General features: G+C 34.6%; 1 protein-coding gene across 4 annotated transcripts in view; it reads left to right on the plus strand.

The window, feature by feature from the left end:
• The first annotated feature begins 1,918 nt into the window (after window positions 1-1,918).
• LOC115211025 (CAD protein) overlaps window positions 1,919-14,704 on the plus strand; it is a 103,133-nt gene continuing 90,347 nt past the window's right edge. For all 4 annotated transcript variants that reach the window (XM_029779873.2, XM_029779875.2, XM_029779874.2 and 1 more), the window contains exons 1-3: window positions 1,919-2,075; window positions 11,702-11,971; window positions 14,634-14,692. In XM_029779873.2, coding sequence (XP_029635733.1) covers window positions 1,970-2,075; window positions 11,702-11,971; window positions 14,634-14,692 — 435 coding nt within the window. In that variant the 5' untranslated portion in view covers window positions 1,919-1,969. The remainder of the gene's footprint in view (window positions 2,076-11,701; window positions 11,972-14,633; window positions 14,693-14,704) is intronic.

Below are 14,704 nucleotides of genomic sequence, written 5' to 3' on the forward strand. Positions count from 1 at the left end.
GGTCGACATGCACAAATATGAGAGCAATCTTTTTTCTACAATTTTATCTGCGTCATGTCTTAGATTTATAAACCTCTGGCATTCATCTGCTACTGCCCGCAGAGTTAACTTTTGGTCCTGTTCTAATTTTGTTGATATCTGGGAACAAATATTTGCATCTTTGCATGCAGTTCCGGGATTAATTCATTTAAAAGCGTAAAAATAATTGAAAATGAAACAAAATTGAAGCTAAAACACTAAAAGTTATTGAAAATGGGTAGAAATAACCATTACGTAGTGTATGTAGTAGTACTACCCTAGGGTATCTGTAGAAAGTTGAATGTAATTTCGGAATATAACGAGGAAAAATTCGGGTCTTGGAAATTTTCCGAAAGTTCCTTCCCCACAAACCAATTTTCCTAAAAGTTATGTGGGAAAAACTCAGATTTTGTGAATTTTCCGAAGTCCTCTCCCCACCTTTTTGGAAAAGATTTTCCCCACAAATTTCTTTATAATTGCAATGTATGTCGTTTGAAAGGTATTTCTATAAAGTTTCATTGAAAGAAACCCCATTTTCCGAAAAGTTATGAGGGGAAAACTCGGATCTTGTGAATTTTCCGAAGTTCTCTTCCCACACTCCCGTTGGTTTGCGCGCATTTTCTTTTCATATTCGTTTCCTACACATTGTTTTACACCCATCCCAGTATTTTTTTTGGGGGGGGGTGGGATTTTCATTTCCGGGTTAAGATGTAAACATTAACCATATATATATATATATATATTTATATATATATATAGCAAAAATTTAGATTCAGATGAATATGGTACTTGAGTTGAGACACCAGAATTTAGTACGGTATTATCCATACAATTTCAAAATAAGATGATTAGAATCAAAATAAGCAACAAGGATCTGGATATCCTTGTTGCTTATTTGATATATATAATATATATATATATATATATATATATATATATATGCTTATGATTAAATTGGAATTTGTTGTGAAAATTTCGGTGGGGTAGGGGAAGGGGCAAGGAATTTCGGATATTCCCGATTCGGCTTTGTTTCCTCATATCTTTTATAAATTTTCTGCAAATACCTCAGAGTGGGTACATTACAATTACATCGGAATTCAATGCAAAAAAAAAAAAAAAGAAAAAACGGTGAGCGTACACAAATGTACTGACACATCACATTACATATACCTGCGAAATGAAACTTGAGATTTTGAAAAAAAATTGTGTTAATATTAATGTGTAAATTCCAATATAATCGTAATGTACACTCTCTGAAAAGTACTCGCAGAAAATTTCATTATTAAATATCTATTTTTATTTTTGTGTATTTTTATTTTTATGTGTGTGTATTTTCTTTGATATACCTACACAAATGTATCTCCTACGCACGACTTTGTTCCTCATAACTTCCAGAAAAATGGATATTATTAAATGAAATTTTCTACAAATTCTCTTCAGAAGATGCAGATGACGATTATATTGAATTTAATGCGGATTATTTTTTTTCCAAGTGTGGGGAGTTTCGGAAAATTCATATGTGTTCGCTTCGTTTCTTTTAGAAATATATTTTTTTTTTTTGAAACTCACTGCAAATTCCTTTCAGAGTGTATCGATTACGATTATAACGGAATTTAATTTGAAAAAGAAAACTAGTGTAATCGAACATATATATATATATATATTATACTGACACGCACCACATATCTCTAAATAAAACATGAAATTTCGAAAAAAGATTTGTGTCTGTGTGTGTTAATTTTTCTTTTCACATCAAATTCCAGTATAATCGTAATCTCCACTATTAGACGCGTATTTGCAAAAAATTTTATTGAAAAATATCTATTTTCCGCAAAGTTTATATGGTAACAAGGTCGCGAGTAACATACATTAACCACGACAGTATACCCGCTTATAAATTGAAAGGCGCCAATTATGTCCCTTGTTATACAGCACATCATCACTTGAGAAGATGGGTTCTATCAAGATGCCGAAGAAAGCCACGTTGTTTCTGGAAGATGGCTCCAGATTTTGTGGACAACTTTTTGGTCATCCTGTCAGTGTTGCCGGTGAAGTGGGTTAGTGAAAACGGATTAGAATCTTTCTACTTTTCTATTCTCCATTTTAAAATATGTCGAAATTGTCAAAGCCAAGTTTCTCTAAATTTATATTTTCGTATTGTATAAAATTTTCTTAATTACTCTAAGTTTTAATTGTATTAATTATTAATATGTATGATGTGTGTATTTTTTCTTTTATTTAGTATTTCTTAATTGGATTATACTATTAATTAATGCGTCATTATTAATAAAAAAAAAAAGGTGTTTCTTTATATCGTTTACGTAATATTTTGTGGAAATGGCATGAACGTCAGTCATAGTCATATTTTTCTAGCTTGAAATAGTCGTCTTCTGTGCAACCAATATAACGAAAAGGAATTAACATATGTTGCTAAACGCTCTTGGTGGAAAGACCTGAAAAAATTCTAACAATTGTATTTTTTCTTCACTAAATTTCTGCCACTGTTCTGAAAAGAATTAGTTAAATTCCGGCACACACACACACACGATCGCGTGCAGGTACACATTTAATTAGTTAGAGATAAAATAGCGGGGAAATTAAAAGATTTTAAATAAAATTATAACATTTAATCAAAGACTAGTCTGTTTTTTCAATTGAGCACTTGCTATAGTTCATTAGTTACTCCTATTTTAATCATTATTTTGCCCATGTATCAATCACCCTTCATTTGTTTTTTGTTTTTTTCGCCTTTTGGATACTAGTGGCAGGAAACTTTGTAGCATAATGTATAATAAGTACCGTATAATATATAGCTAAAACAGCTAATTACGAATACTTGTTCTATTTTCTGAAAAACGAAACACTTTTCACCTTCAGGATGAATGAAAAGCTAATTCAACTCTGGCGGGAATTCTTTTTAACCATACCGTAAAGATTAATATCTATTACCGAAAGTTCTGATCTAGATGATTTTTCCAATTAATTTCAGCTAGCCACTGGTTGAGTGGTTGTTATTTTTGTATCCGTTTTTATTATTGCATAAACCATATATATATATATATGTATATGTATATATATAGGAAAAGCAAGCAGTTGTGAAATGCTGAAACAAAGATTTCTAATGTATAATATTTTAAAATTTGTTAGATTTTCATTACAATATATTACTATACAACAGCAAAAGAGGAAAAAAGACGAAGAAACTTAACCTTTAACCTTAACCTTTAAAGTATTATAGTTACTATTTTTTAAAAATTCACATGGTCTATATCCATCTATCTATCTATCCACATACGCAATGCGCTTAATGTAGTGGAACAGACCATGTGCTTTGAATAAGCAGCGCCTAGAAAACTCTTAACAATCAATTTTGCTTTATCGTTAGAAAACAATTTTTATAATTCTCTTCGTAGTGATGAGGAGCGTAAAAGTCTTAACTAATTATCTTTACGAGTATAAATTTCTGTCTGTTATTTGTATATGGATTATATGTACACGCATACACAAATTGTTTGTTCATCGTGGGTATTTATTGACGTGGATAGGCTGTAACGCTTTCCCTATACATAAAAATAAGTCATGGAATGTCACAAAACTCAGCTTTTTTTTTGTAGTTCTTTATTTGGCTGTTTTAGTATGTAGGGAACTCTGTTATCTATTCCCTCCTTTCCCCCAAGATGATTTGAGTAAAATTTGGCTGTTGTTTCTAGCGACCAAATCAGGTCTTTGATAAATACAATGGCCGACATCCTTCAATCAGTAGTGTGTTATATATATATATATATATATATATATATATAAGATAGATAAATGAGTTATGATATACAATAATCTATATTTCTCCCATGAGGCAAACTATATTTCTCCTTTGATTGTATGGCTGATTATTGTTTAGTGTTTATATTGTGTGTTGCTTTATACTATTGAAGGCACGTGTTGGATGGCACGTATGGCGTGGTGTGTATATAAAATTACACAAGTCATTTAAATAATTGATAATTCTTTCTCCTTTTTCTTTTTTAAAGCCCTTAGTATTTGATGCGTGATTTGTGTCCGTTTGCATTTCAGGGTACCAACAATTTGATGGTGTGGTTATATATATTTTAAATATATGAACGTCGTAATGTTACGTAAAATCCTGTTCAGTTTTTCTGTGTGGTGGTCTTTGTGTTCCATAATTAAACAAGAATATAGTTGTTTTCTCAGGTCAACTCTTTTATAGGTGTTTTAATACTACGTTGCCCTATGTTCCTTTTAGTCGATTTGAGTAAGGTTTGTTATTTCTAACAAGCGACCACATTTAGGTTTGTGGATTTTATATACACGTCTCAACGTCAAGGAAGGCGCACGAGTTTTACTAGTAATCTTTATTCACAAAACACCATACGTGTTGCATATCGATTTGAAATATGGGCATCTTTTCTCTTTATTTTGCGATTAACGGCAATGTTCTTTAAGAAGCATTTAATTTAGATGTGTTACTGCTACTTTATTATTAGATAAGTGCCGTTGTATTCTATGTATAGACAATTTTTATAATCGCTATTGCACTTTTTAATCGACAGACCTGAAAATCAACATCCTTCCGTAAGAATTTAATTGAAATTATATAATTATTCTTTTAGTAATAAACGTAATTTTATTTCGGAAAAGAACTTGAAAGGGAGATTGGTTTAAAAATTAAGTTAGGCAATAATTTTAAATATGCTTAACATTCATTTAAAGTTCTGTTCGAATTCGATTTATATATGAACAGCCCTCATCATTACAAACCTGCAGCATGATCTCACTGACTCACTTTCTATCTCCTGTGTCAGAATTGCTCAACACAGGTGTTGTAGATTTATGAATTTTGTTATAGTATAAATATTAATAAGTGAGGGCGCGTGGCTTAGTGGTTAGGACATTCGGCTCATGATCGTAAGGTTGTGAGTTCGATTCCCGGCGACGCGTTGTGTCCTTGAGCAAGACACTTTATCTCACGTTGCTCCAGTCCACTCAGCTGGCAAAAATGAGTTGTACTTGTATTTCAAAGGGTCAGCCTTGTCACTCTCTGTGTCACGCTGATTATCCCCGAGAACTACGTTAAGGGTACACGTGTCTGTGGAATGCTCAGCCATTTGCACGTTAATTTCACGAGCAAGCTGTTCCGTTGATCGTATCAGCTGGGACCCTCGTCGTCGTAACCGGCGGAGTCTTTTAAGAAATATTAATAAAAATGCAATATTTAAATTAATTTGTAATAGCAACATTTAAATTAAGTTGTAAAATGTAAGCATGTATCTATGATTTAGTACACTTCGTTAGAGACGCTGCATCTTTCGAGACCACGTTGTATTTCGGATTTTAAGTCTTTCACATCTATATTTACAATATTGGGTTGTACAGGTTAAAAATGTCGAGTTCAATTACGTTTATTAAAAAAGATCAGTTGTATGTCATGTGTGAAAGAGTAGGAGCATCCTTCGGACAAATTAATAAATCAGATGTTGGACATGGCTTAGCAACATCATTGACGAAGCCAAACCTCCCTTTCGTCTTTGCTACGGTAAAGGCGCCTTTGATCACCGGTCTGTTCACAGTTGACCTGACTCTAATTTAGGTCTAATCAGACTTTGCTTTTCATTTCTTTGTGAAGAAATTTTTTCAAACTTTGTACTACTAAAGAAAAGTTAGTATATATTCAACACAAGTTTTTTTTTTCTGTGGGTTTGTGTGTCGATTTCATTGTCTACGTTATCCACAAACACATCTTTAATTTTACTCTGCTTGTGTCTTCTGTACAGTTCACTATAAAATGTAGAATATGGTACCTTATTGATGTTTTGCTCCATGTCAACTCTGATCAGGCTGACATATGAATGACATTCCAACTGTTATGCTGTCTTTTTCTAATGGTACCTTAGGACTGTATTATCCAAAATGTAATTTAAGATAGTCAAATTTTCAATTCATACTAGACTATCTTGAGCAGATCTAATAGCTATGTAGAGGCTCACTTCTTGACCTGTCATTTCACCTGCGAGAGTTTTAGGAAAGTACTTCTTGACCTGTCATTTCACCTGCGAGAGTTTTAGGAAAGTTACATGTCCACACTGAGAAACAGGCATATCTGATCCAGGTCTAAGCTAGTTTGTTCAAATATTTTACTTATATGATTAATTTCTTATAAAAAGGTAGGTTACATTGTGCCTATAAATTTGGTGGTGGTAGCAGCTATTACATTTGTGTGCTGTTTTGCTGGCCTATAATACAACCTTTGTCTCAATGGTGTCTCATCTTGCTTCTGAGGTGGTGATGTCCTGTACTCTACACATTTACTTTTTCTTTTGAGACCTATCACAATTTCTTAAGTTTCTTCATTCGTTCAACATTCATTTTCGTATGCTTGGTTGGGTTGAACAGAGATTGAAGAATGATTTTACAGCCAGATGTTCTGTCACCAATTTTTACAGGTTTTTCTATTCCACCTGTCTTTGAGGTAAGCATCTGTTTTGTTGTGGGTGAAGTTGTGGAATGTCAGCATTTATGTGTGAGTACGAAGGGTTTCTGCACAATTTACAACTATCAAATTCCTTGAGAGACTACAGTAAATGATACTTAAGATGCTGAACAGTAAGACTGAACCCAAGACCATATGGTTGTGAAGCAAACTACACAGACATGTTGTCACCTATCTTAGGTCTTGATGTTATCTCTGGTTCTGTCATCTTCTGGATGCCATATCACTGCATCAATTTGCCAGTTCACTTTTTCAGTGTGTCTAGGAACTGGATTTGTGAAGACTATTAAAATCTTGCATTAGATATAAATGGCATTTTGTCTTGTGCAGTTGTTTCTTGCCATAGTTTTGAATTGTTTAAAACCTGTAAGTGAAACTGGGTAAATGCAAAGCTTATGCAAGCTTGCCAAATGGACTGTACTTGTAATCCCAAAACCCAATTTTGTCTTACACTCAGTGTCCTCTTAAGTTTAATGATGATATTAATAAGAAAAATGGTATGCTTATCCACATATAGCTCCTTTAATTGGCCAACTCACCAAAATTTATGCAAGATTCATTACATGCATGCTATATAGCATACTGCATAAGTAATCTGCCTGCTTTTGTTAAATGTTCAGAATGTTTGTTAGGTGTTGCACCCTAGAGTTTATGAAAATTGAACTGTTTTCTAATCTGTTGGCTTTTAATACCAATCAAGGTTGAATAAAATGTTCTCTTGGAGAGGACATATTCTCATTAGAACATCATACAAATCAGGGCTAAGAAACTGACCTAATTTTGTGGGGCTGTAGAGTTCATTGAGATGTTAATTTTTTCACATTTACCTTATTGATCTATGGCTTTTATTAGAAATTTTTTATGGCCGTTATTTTAACCTGATTGTTTTTTTTATTGACTTTTATGGTTGGTTACTTTTAATCATTTATTCCTATAATGCTATGAACATGGCTCGATGTTTAGTCTCTGAAATCACGATAGTGTGTGTGTTTATATCCATTACATGTTTGAATGAGTCAGCTTAAGGTAAAGAGAATAGTTAAGAAAGCTATGGAAACTCGGTTCTAATCAAGCAGAGCCATGGTCACATTCACATAATTTTGAACACCAAATTGTCCTTTGTCACCTCCTTTAAGACAAGTAGAATTGATTTGGCTACTGTTTCTTATAGACTGAACAATTGTGTGAGATTGCCTTGATTATTTGTTTGAAGAGTGAAATTAGATTTGGGGAAGGAGATATAGTAAGTTTGACAGAGAATTGTCAGTATCCTTTATTACACATTTGTCCAATCAAATGTCCCAAAAATGAAAGGATGTTAAATCCATGATAATGGCAGTTTAATTTAGGAAGCTCTTTATCAATAAGAACAGGATGTACTTAGCCACTAATTTAATTGGGACATATTTACCTCAACACTTGTTCTACAAAGGTTATCATGCAAAAATACCCTCTCTACATTATTGTACACATTCAGGTATACTACACTTTTCCCCTTCAGATTTAAACTCAACAAGTCTAATTATTTCCCAAACATCATAATTACTAAAGAACCAGTGACTATTATACCAAATAAATTATTTTCACTTGAATTCCATAACCTATGATTAGGAGCGCCTATTATTCACAAGTGTGTATTATACATGAATAAATAGGGCATCTCTTTAATTTTACTGTGAATGCTCGTTGAAACAAGTTGCTTTAAATGCAGGTTAAGGTGCCTTGTCATTGCTATTGTCTTAGGTCAGCTCAACCCTGATCTAGATGTTGCTTCTTAAAAGATATCTAGGACTACATTATCTAAGATGTTATTTCTTATTTAAGAAGGCTGGTTATGATTTATGTGAGGCTCCTGTGTTAACTTATCTCTCCTGTAGGAGTTTTGTGGGGAAGTTTCATGCTCACATTGAGAAGTAAGCATTAGAATACAAATGTGAACTTGTTAGAAGATAATTTCCTGACAAGGTACATCTAATTTTAGATGTTCTGAATCATTTTACTTAATTTGATTCTTTCATTTTACTTTACAGAAAGACACAAGTTACATAACAAATACTTGAGGTAGTGGTGGTGGAGGTGCTGGTGTCTGATACTATTCTGTATTATAGGTCTTCAGTAGAGTATATTACTAATTATCTTAATGGTGTCTTGCCTCCAGATATCCAGCATAATTCCATAAGTTCCCTTTGCTTTCTGTGGCATCAGGCTGTAAAGAGCCTTTGGTAACTTCAATGAGGAGTGCTATGTGTCATCATGGAATTTTGTTGAGAGTACTTAGGTGTTTTCTGTTGCCTTTTAAGACACAGCTGTATGGTCAAGAAGTTTGCTTCCTAACTACATGGCTTCCAGTTCAGTCCCACTTGTACCTTGGATAAGTGTTTTCTACTGTAGTCATGAGCTGACCAGCTTTGTGAGTGGTTTTGGTGAACAGAAACTGAAAGAAGCTTGTATGTGTGTGTGCTTGTTTGTGTCTCCTTGTCTTGATATTGTGCAGTAGTTGTAAATGAGCATCACTGTCATACAAGCAGTATCCTTCATTTCCAATCTTTGTGAAAACATGTCTGACCATATGTCAGTATTACTTCGCTAGGAAACATGAGGGTTTGTAACAAGAAGAGCGTCCAACCATAGAATATCTGTCTGGACAAATTCTGTTTGATGGCCTTTCAATTTTTCTTTACCAAATCCAATCACAAGGCTTTGACTGACCTGGGGCTATCACTTGCACAAGTTGCTGCACAAAGGAACTGAACCTCAAATCATTTGATTGGCAGCGAATTTCTTTAATTACACAGCCATACCTGTGCCTATTGATTAATTTTGTTTTATATTGGTTTTCTTTTGTCAACTTTGCCTGATGGCAAACAGCAGCTTAACAGCTGTCCTTTAATTTCTTTGCTTCACTGCCATAATGGAATGTAACATACAGTTTTGAGCCATTTATGTAAACCTGGGTATTTTGCTTTCTCTGTTTCACATACAGGGTGAGCTTCTTATAAATATAGTAGGTTTTCCAGTTTCTTCTTGGATTTCAGTTCCCAAATGGTCTTTCTCTACTTGAGAGAGCTGGCTTGGTGTTCCATCTCTTTACTCTGGAATCTCAGCAAGATGATGATTCTCTGCTTGAAAGAACCTTATCAACCTACCTTGTTTGGCTAAATCATTCATTTCTTCTTTAAGTTCATATGCAAACATTTAGCCCAACCTTTTGGGCCTAGTAGTAATTGATTTAGTTGCTTTTCATTCCCTTTGCCATTATTCTTTTTTACTGCCAACTAAAACTACATACTCTAGCAGCTTAGAGTACAGAATTTGAAACTTTAACCATTGGCCCAAAATGGCAGCATGTATATCATTTCTTAGTATAAACTTCAAACAGAGATTTTAATTGCATATGCTCATAAATGCATAATGGAAGTCAAAATTTCATGCAACATCATGTAGATATATATATAAAATGTCTATTTATGCTAGTATGGATTAGACAAATATGTATTATTAAGGCACTAATTTACAGCAGAATGCCCTCTCTGTTAGTAAACCTTCCCTGGTTGTCAAGTAAAGGGTCTCTTATTCCATGTCATCGAAAGCACAGAGCCAGTGGATGGTTTATTGGAAAAGATGACAGCAAACTTCACCACTTGTAGCTCAGCCCTTTTTCATGTGAAGCATGAAGGATATAAATATTTGCTCAGATACATGTATATGTATACATGATGTAATAACAGTTAAAATTTCATGCAACAAATATCATTTAACATCCATTGTCCATGCAGTTTGACCAGGGCTGGCAAGGTGGAAGGCTGCACTAGACTCCAGTCTGATTTGGCATGGTTTCTATGGTTGGATGCCCTTCCTAAGACCAACTACTCTGAGAGTGTAATGGATGCTTTTATGTGCCACCGGCATAGGTGTTATTTGCATGACACCAGTATCTGCCACAACTACGATTTCACTTGGCTTTATCGGTCTTCTCAAGCATGGCATAATGCCAAAGGTCTTGGTCGTTTGTCATTGCCTCTGTGAGGCCCAACACTTGAAAGGTGACCAATGCTTGTCACCAGCAGTGGTCACCTTACCTCTGTGAGGCCCAATGCTCTAAAAGGTGTTTTTTTACATGTCAGTTATGTGACACTAGCATTGGCTATGACTGTGATGCCACTTAGCTTGACGGGTCTTCTCAAGTACACCATATCGCCAAAGGTCTTGGTCACTAGTCATTGCCTCTGAGGCCCAAGGATATATAAAAGTAGTCTGCAAAGAATTTAATTTTGCCATTTTTCGTTTCATTTGTTTTAGTGTTCACCATTTCTAATGGAAATTTAAAATGAGGATGTAAGAAAGAGGCTTTTGAAATCAATGCCTAAAATGCTGAAATACTATAGTTGTGTTAAATTGGATAATCATACAGGATGATTTATTAATCTGGTCATAAACAACTGTAATGGATCTAACTTTAATGTTCCTTATTTGGAAATACAGCACAAATTGACTTAGATTCTGATGCAAGGACATAACAAAGAACACGAGGGTTCATATTTTATAAACGTTTATTAGCATGCAAAGAAACTTTTAGTGGGTTAGACACTGGGTCTTAGACTGTCTTAACCCATTAGTTAATGAAGAATTTAATAAAATTAAGCTGATGTTTGAAACATAAATTAGCATGAAATTTCGGTGAGTTTTAATTTAGATGACTTTATAACAAGAAGTTTGTATCATAAAACCAGAGGCAGTTTCAGATTGGTTAAAGGATAATCAGTTAATTAGTCTTCTGGAGATTTTTCAGATGCTGTTATAGACCTTATTTTACTACATCCTGGAAGCAGTATTAATGGGCTTACCATTATAAGTACAGAAAGTTGCTGTATGGATACCATTTTGACAATTTTATTATTAAAACAATAAGAATAATTTTTGATGAGTTGATGAATGTGAGAAATCCTAAAATTAAGTAACTTAAACATTTTTCATTTAATCCCAAACTCCACCCTGAAGTTTAGATAGAGCTTGTTTAACTTGAATAGTTATAGAAACAAATTTAAAATGCAACAAAATAAAGAAAAACATTTTTAGTGCCGAGTTACTGCCTGGGGTTTTTTGTTTCGTGACAATTGAGGATTTATAATTTTGGTTGCATATTTTTTTATATTTATTTTATTTTTTTTTTTTTTTTTACAGTCTTCCAAACTGGCATGGTTGGTTATCCAGAATCTTTAACAGATCCATCTTACAAATCTCAGATCTTAATTCTTACATACCCACTAATTGGTAATTATGGAATTCCAAGTCAGAAAAAAGACAAGAATGGCCTTCCACTCTGGTTTGAGTCAGCTAAAATACATGCATCTGCCTTGATTATTGGTGCCCTTAGCGATGACTACAGCCATTGGAATGCAGTTCGTTCTCTATCAGATTGGTTGGCTGAAGAATCTATCCCAGCTATTTGTGGTAATTTTTTTTCCATTTTCTATATAAATAATCAGATTCATGATCAAAGTTTGTATACTGTTTTTGTCTTTCTTTTGTAGTAATACAAACAAAGTAAAAAGTACTCAATATGTTAAGTAAAATATCCATTTCAAGTGGTGGGGACTCTCAGATCTTCAGGGTATGTGGCAACCCTACTATCATTGATAATACTGCATATGCACTAAGGACAAAGTTGCTGGCAAGTGAACAGACATGAGGTTGAGGAAATCCTTTAGTCTTGTTGATGTCATGACAGCCTTCAAGTGCTTTATTTTGATAAAAAATACACCTAGTACACTCTGTGAAGTGGTTGGGTATATGAAAGGCATTCAGCCAGAGAAACCAAGCCAAAAATGAAATGGTGTTGAACTCTGGTCTGTTTATGTGAGCAGTGTCTCTGCACAAGAACTCAGGATTGTGGTAGTTTGTCCAACCCATACCAGCATTGGAGAACATGCAAAACAATGACGACAATGTTGGTTTTTTTATCCTTATCTACCTATTACAAAATGCAACAACACCCCACGACTAACATTTCATTGAGATGATGAGGCTAAGATCTTGAAATGTCAATAGATTTTTGGAACATTGTTCCAAAGTAAACAAAGCACTAGGGAAATCTGAAAAATGTATAACATTAGACTTGAACAAGGAGCAGGCATGGCTGTGTGGTTAGTAGCTTGCTTACCAACCACATGGTTCCGGGTTCAATTCCACTGCGTGGCAACTTGGGAAAGTGTCTTCTACTATAGCTTCGGGCCGACCAAAACCTTATGAGTGGATTTGGTCGATGGAAACTGAGAGAAGCCCGTTGTATATGTGTGTGTATATATGTTTGTGTGTCTTTGTCTCCCCACCATCGCTTGACAACTGATGCTGGTGTTTACATCCACATAACTTAGCAGTTCGGCAAAGAGACCGATACAATAAGTACTAGGCTTACAAAGAATAAGTTCTGGGGTAGATTTGTTAGATTAAAGGCGGTGCTCCAGCATGGCTACAGTCAGATGACTGAAACAAATAAAAGAATAAAAATAAATGAAAAAAGGAAAGCTGTTCTTTCAAATATAGTTTGCACCCACTGCCTAGGTCAGCTGTAATGTAGTACATATTAAATGCATTCAAGCTGAGATCACCCTGTCTCATCTTCAGGAAAGGTGTGACCCAGATTACATTGTCCAGTGCTTTTTTTTTTCCTTAAGACTAGGGTGTGGTTTGAGGGAAATTCAATTGTTTCTAGTAAGTGAACAACCATTTAGAAGCTCTTACTAGCTCATAGAAAGAATAAGAGAGGTTTAATATATGTACCAATACAACAATTTTGTCAACTATGCCAACCATAGACTACAATCTTAAAGGCAGTGGTTTTTTAAAGCATTGATGAAAGAAATCATTCTTAAGACAGTGTGATACAGATGCTAGTCATGTTGACAAAGATGATTAATGGAATCAAATATTTGATTCTCATTTCAAATATTTCTAGTATGTCATTTGCCATTTACTGGTCTGCTCAACTAACTATATACCCAGCATCATCTTACAGAAGTGGGAAGGAGGATGTGCTGATCTCTAATTGTAGAGGGAACATGTGGAAAAAGTATACCCAGGAAGAAGCAGGATGAGGTGGTGAAATATGATCTTTGGTTGTTGAGTCTCCTGGAAGCGATAACAAGTGACCAAAACTTCTGGTGATTTGCTGTGCTTGAGAAGATGCATCAAGTTAAGTGAAATGGCCAGTACCAGTGACATGTTAAAAGTACACTTGCTGGTGACACGTGAAAGAACTTAGTACACTCTGTAACTTGGTTGGTGTTAGGGAGGGTATCCAGCCATAGAAACCAAGCCAAAACAGATGTCTGGAGCCTGGTGCAACTCTCCAGCTTACTAGCTCCAGTCAAACCGTCTAACCTATGCCAGCATGGAAAATGGACATTAAGTGATCAGCATGATGCTGATGATTGAAATTGCATTTAAGGCTCTTTGGTATGACTAGATATTTATACACAAGTACTAGACGTGAAAACTGGAAAGTGACAAACATGGAAGGGAAAACAATGGACAGCTTCTAATTCACATGCTAAAGGAGAATACTCAACATCAAGTGGTTGCAAAGACACAATTGAAACAAGAATGGGCTTCAACAGGGTCAGTGACGAAATAAGACACAGACACTGGAGCTGAATTAGACACATCCTCAGAAAAGATTGAAAAATGCGATTATATGGTTTGCACTAAAGTGGCAGCCTGAGGGTAGAAAGAGCAGCAGAATGCCTTAAAACCACATGGTGAAAGGCCATTGACAAGGGAAGGAAACAGGAAAAGGGGAGAAGGATGTAGCAAGCAGGCTTTAGGGTTCCAACTCATTCTATGGTATTTCTTTTGCTTAAGCAAAATCTGAAAAATGTATAACAAAAAAGATTAAACTCAAACAAAGAAAGCTGTTCTAATATATATTATATAGTTTGTACCCACTGCCTAAGTCAGCTGTAATCATCATCATCATAGTATATATTAAATGCATTCAAGCTGAGACCACCCATTCTCATCTTCAGGAAAGGTGTGACCCAGATTACATTGTCCAGTGTCTTTATTAAAAAATTTTTTTAAGAGTCTGTCCTAAGATTTTTTTTTCTTTTCACAGGTATTGACACCAGAGCCCTGACCAAACGGATTCGAGACAAAGGAACAATGTTAGGAAAGGTAATTGATCTA

The sequence above is a fragment of the Octopus sinensis genome, linkage group LG4, assembly GCF_006345805.1.
Source record: "Octopus sinensis linkage group LG4, ASM634580v1, whole genome shotgun sequence".
Classification (NCBI taxonomy): Eukaryota; Metazoa; Mollusca; class Cephalopoda; order Octopoda; family Octopodidae; genus Octopus; species Octopus sinensis.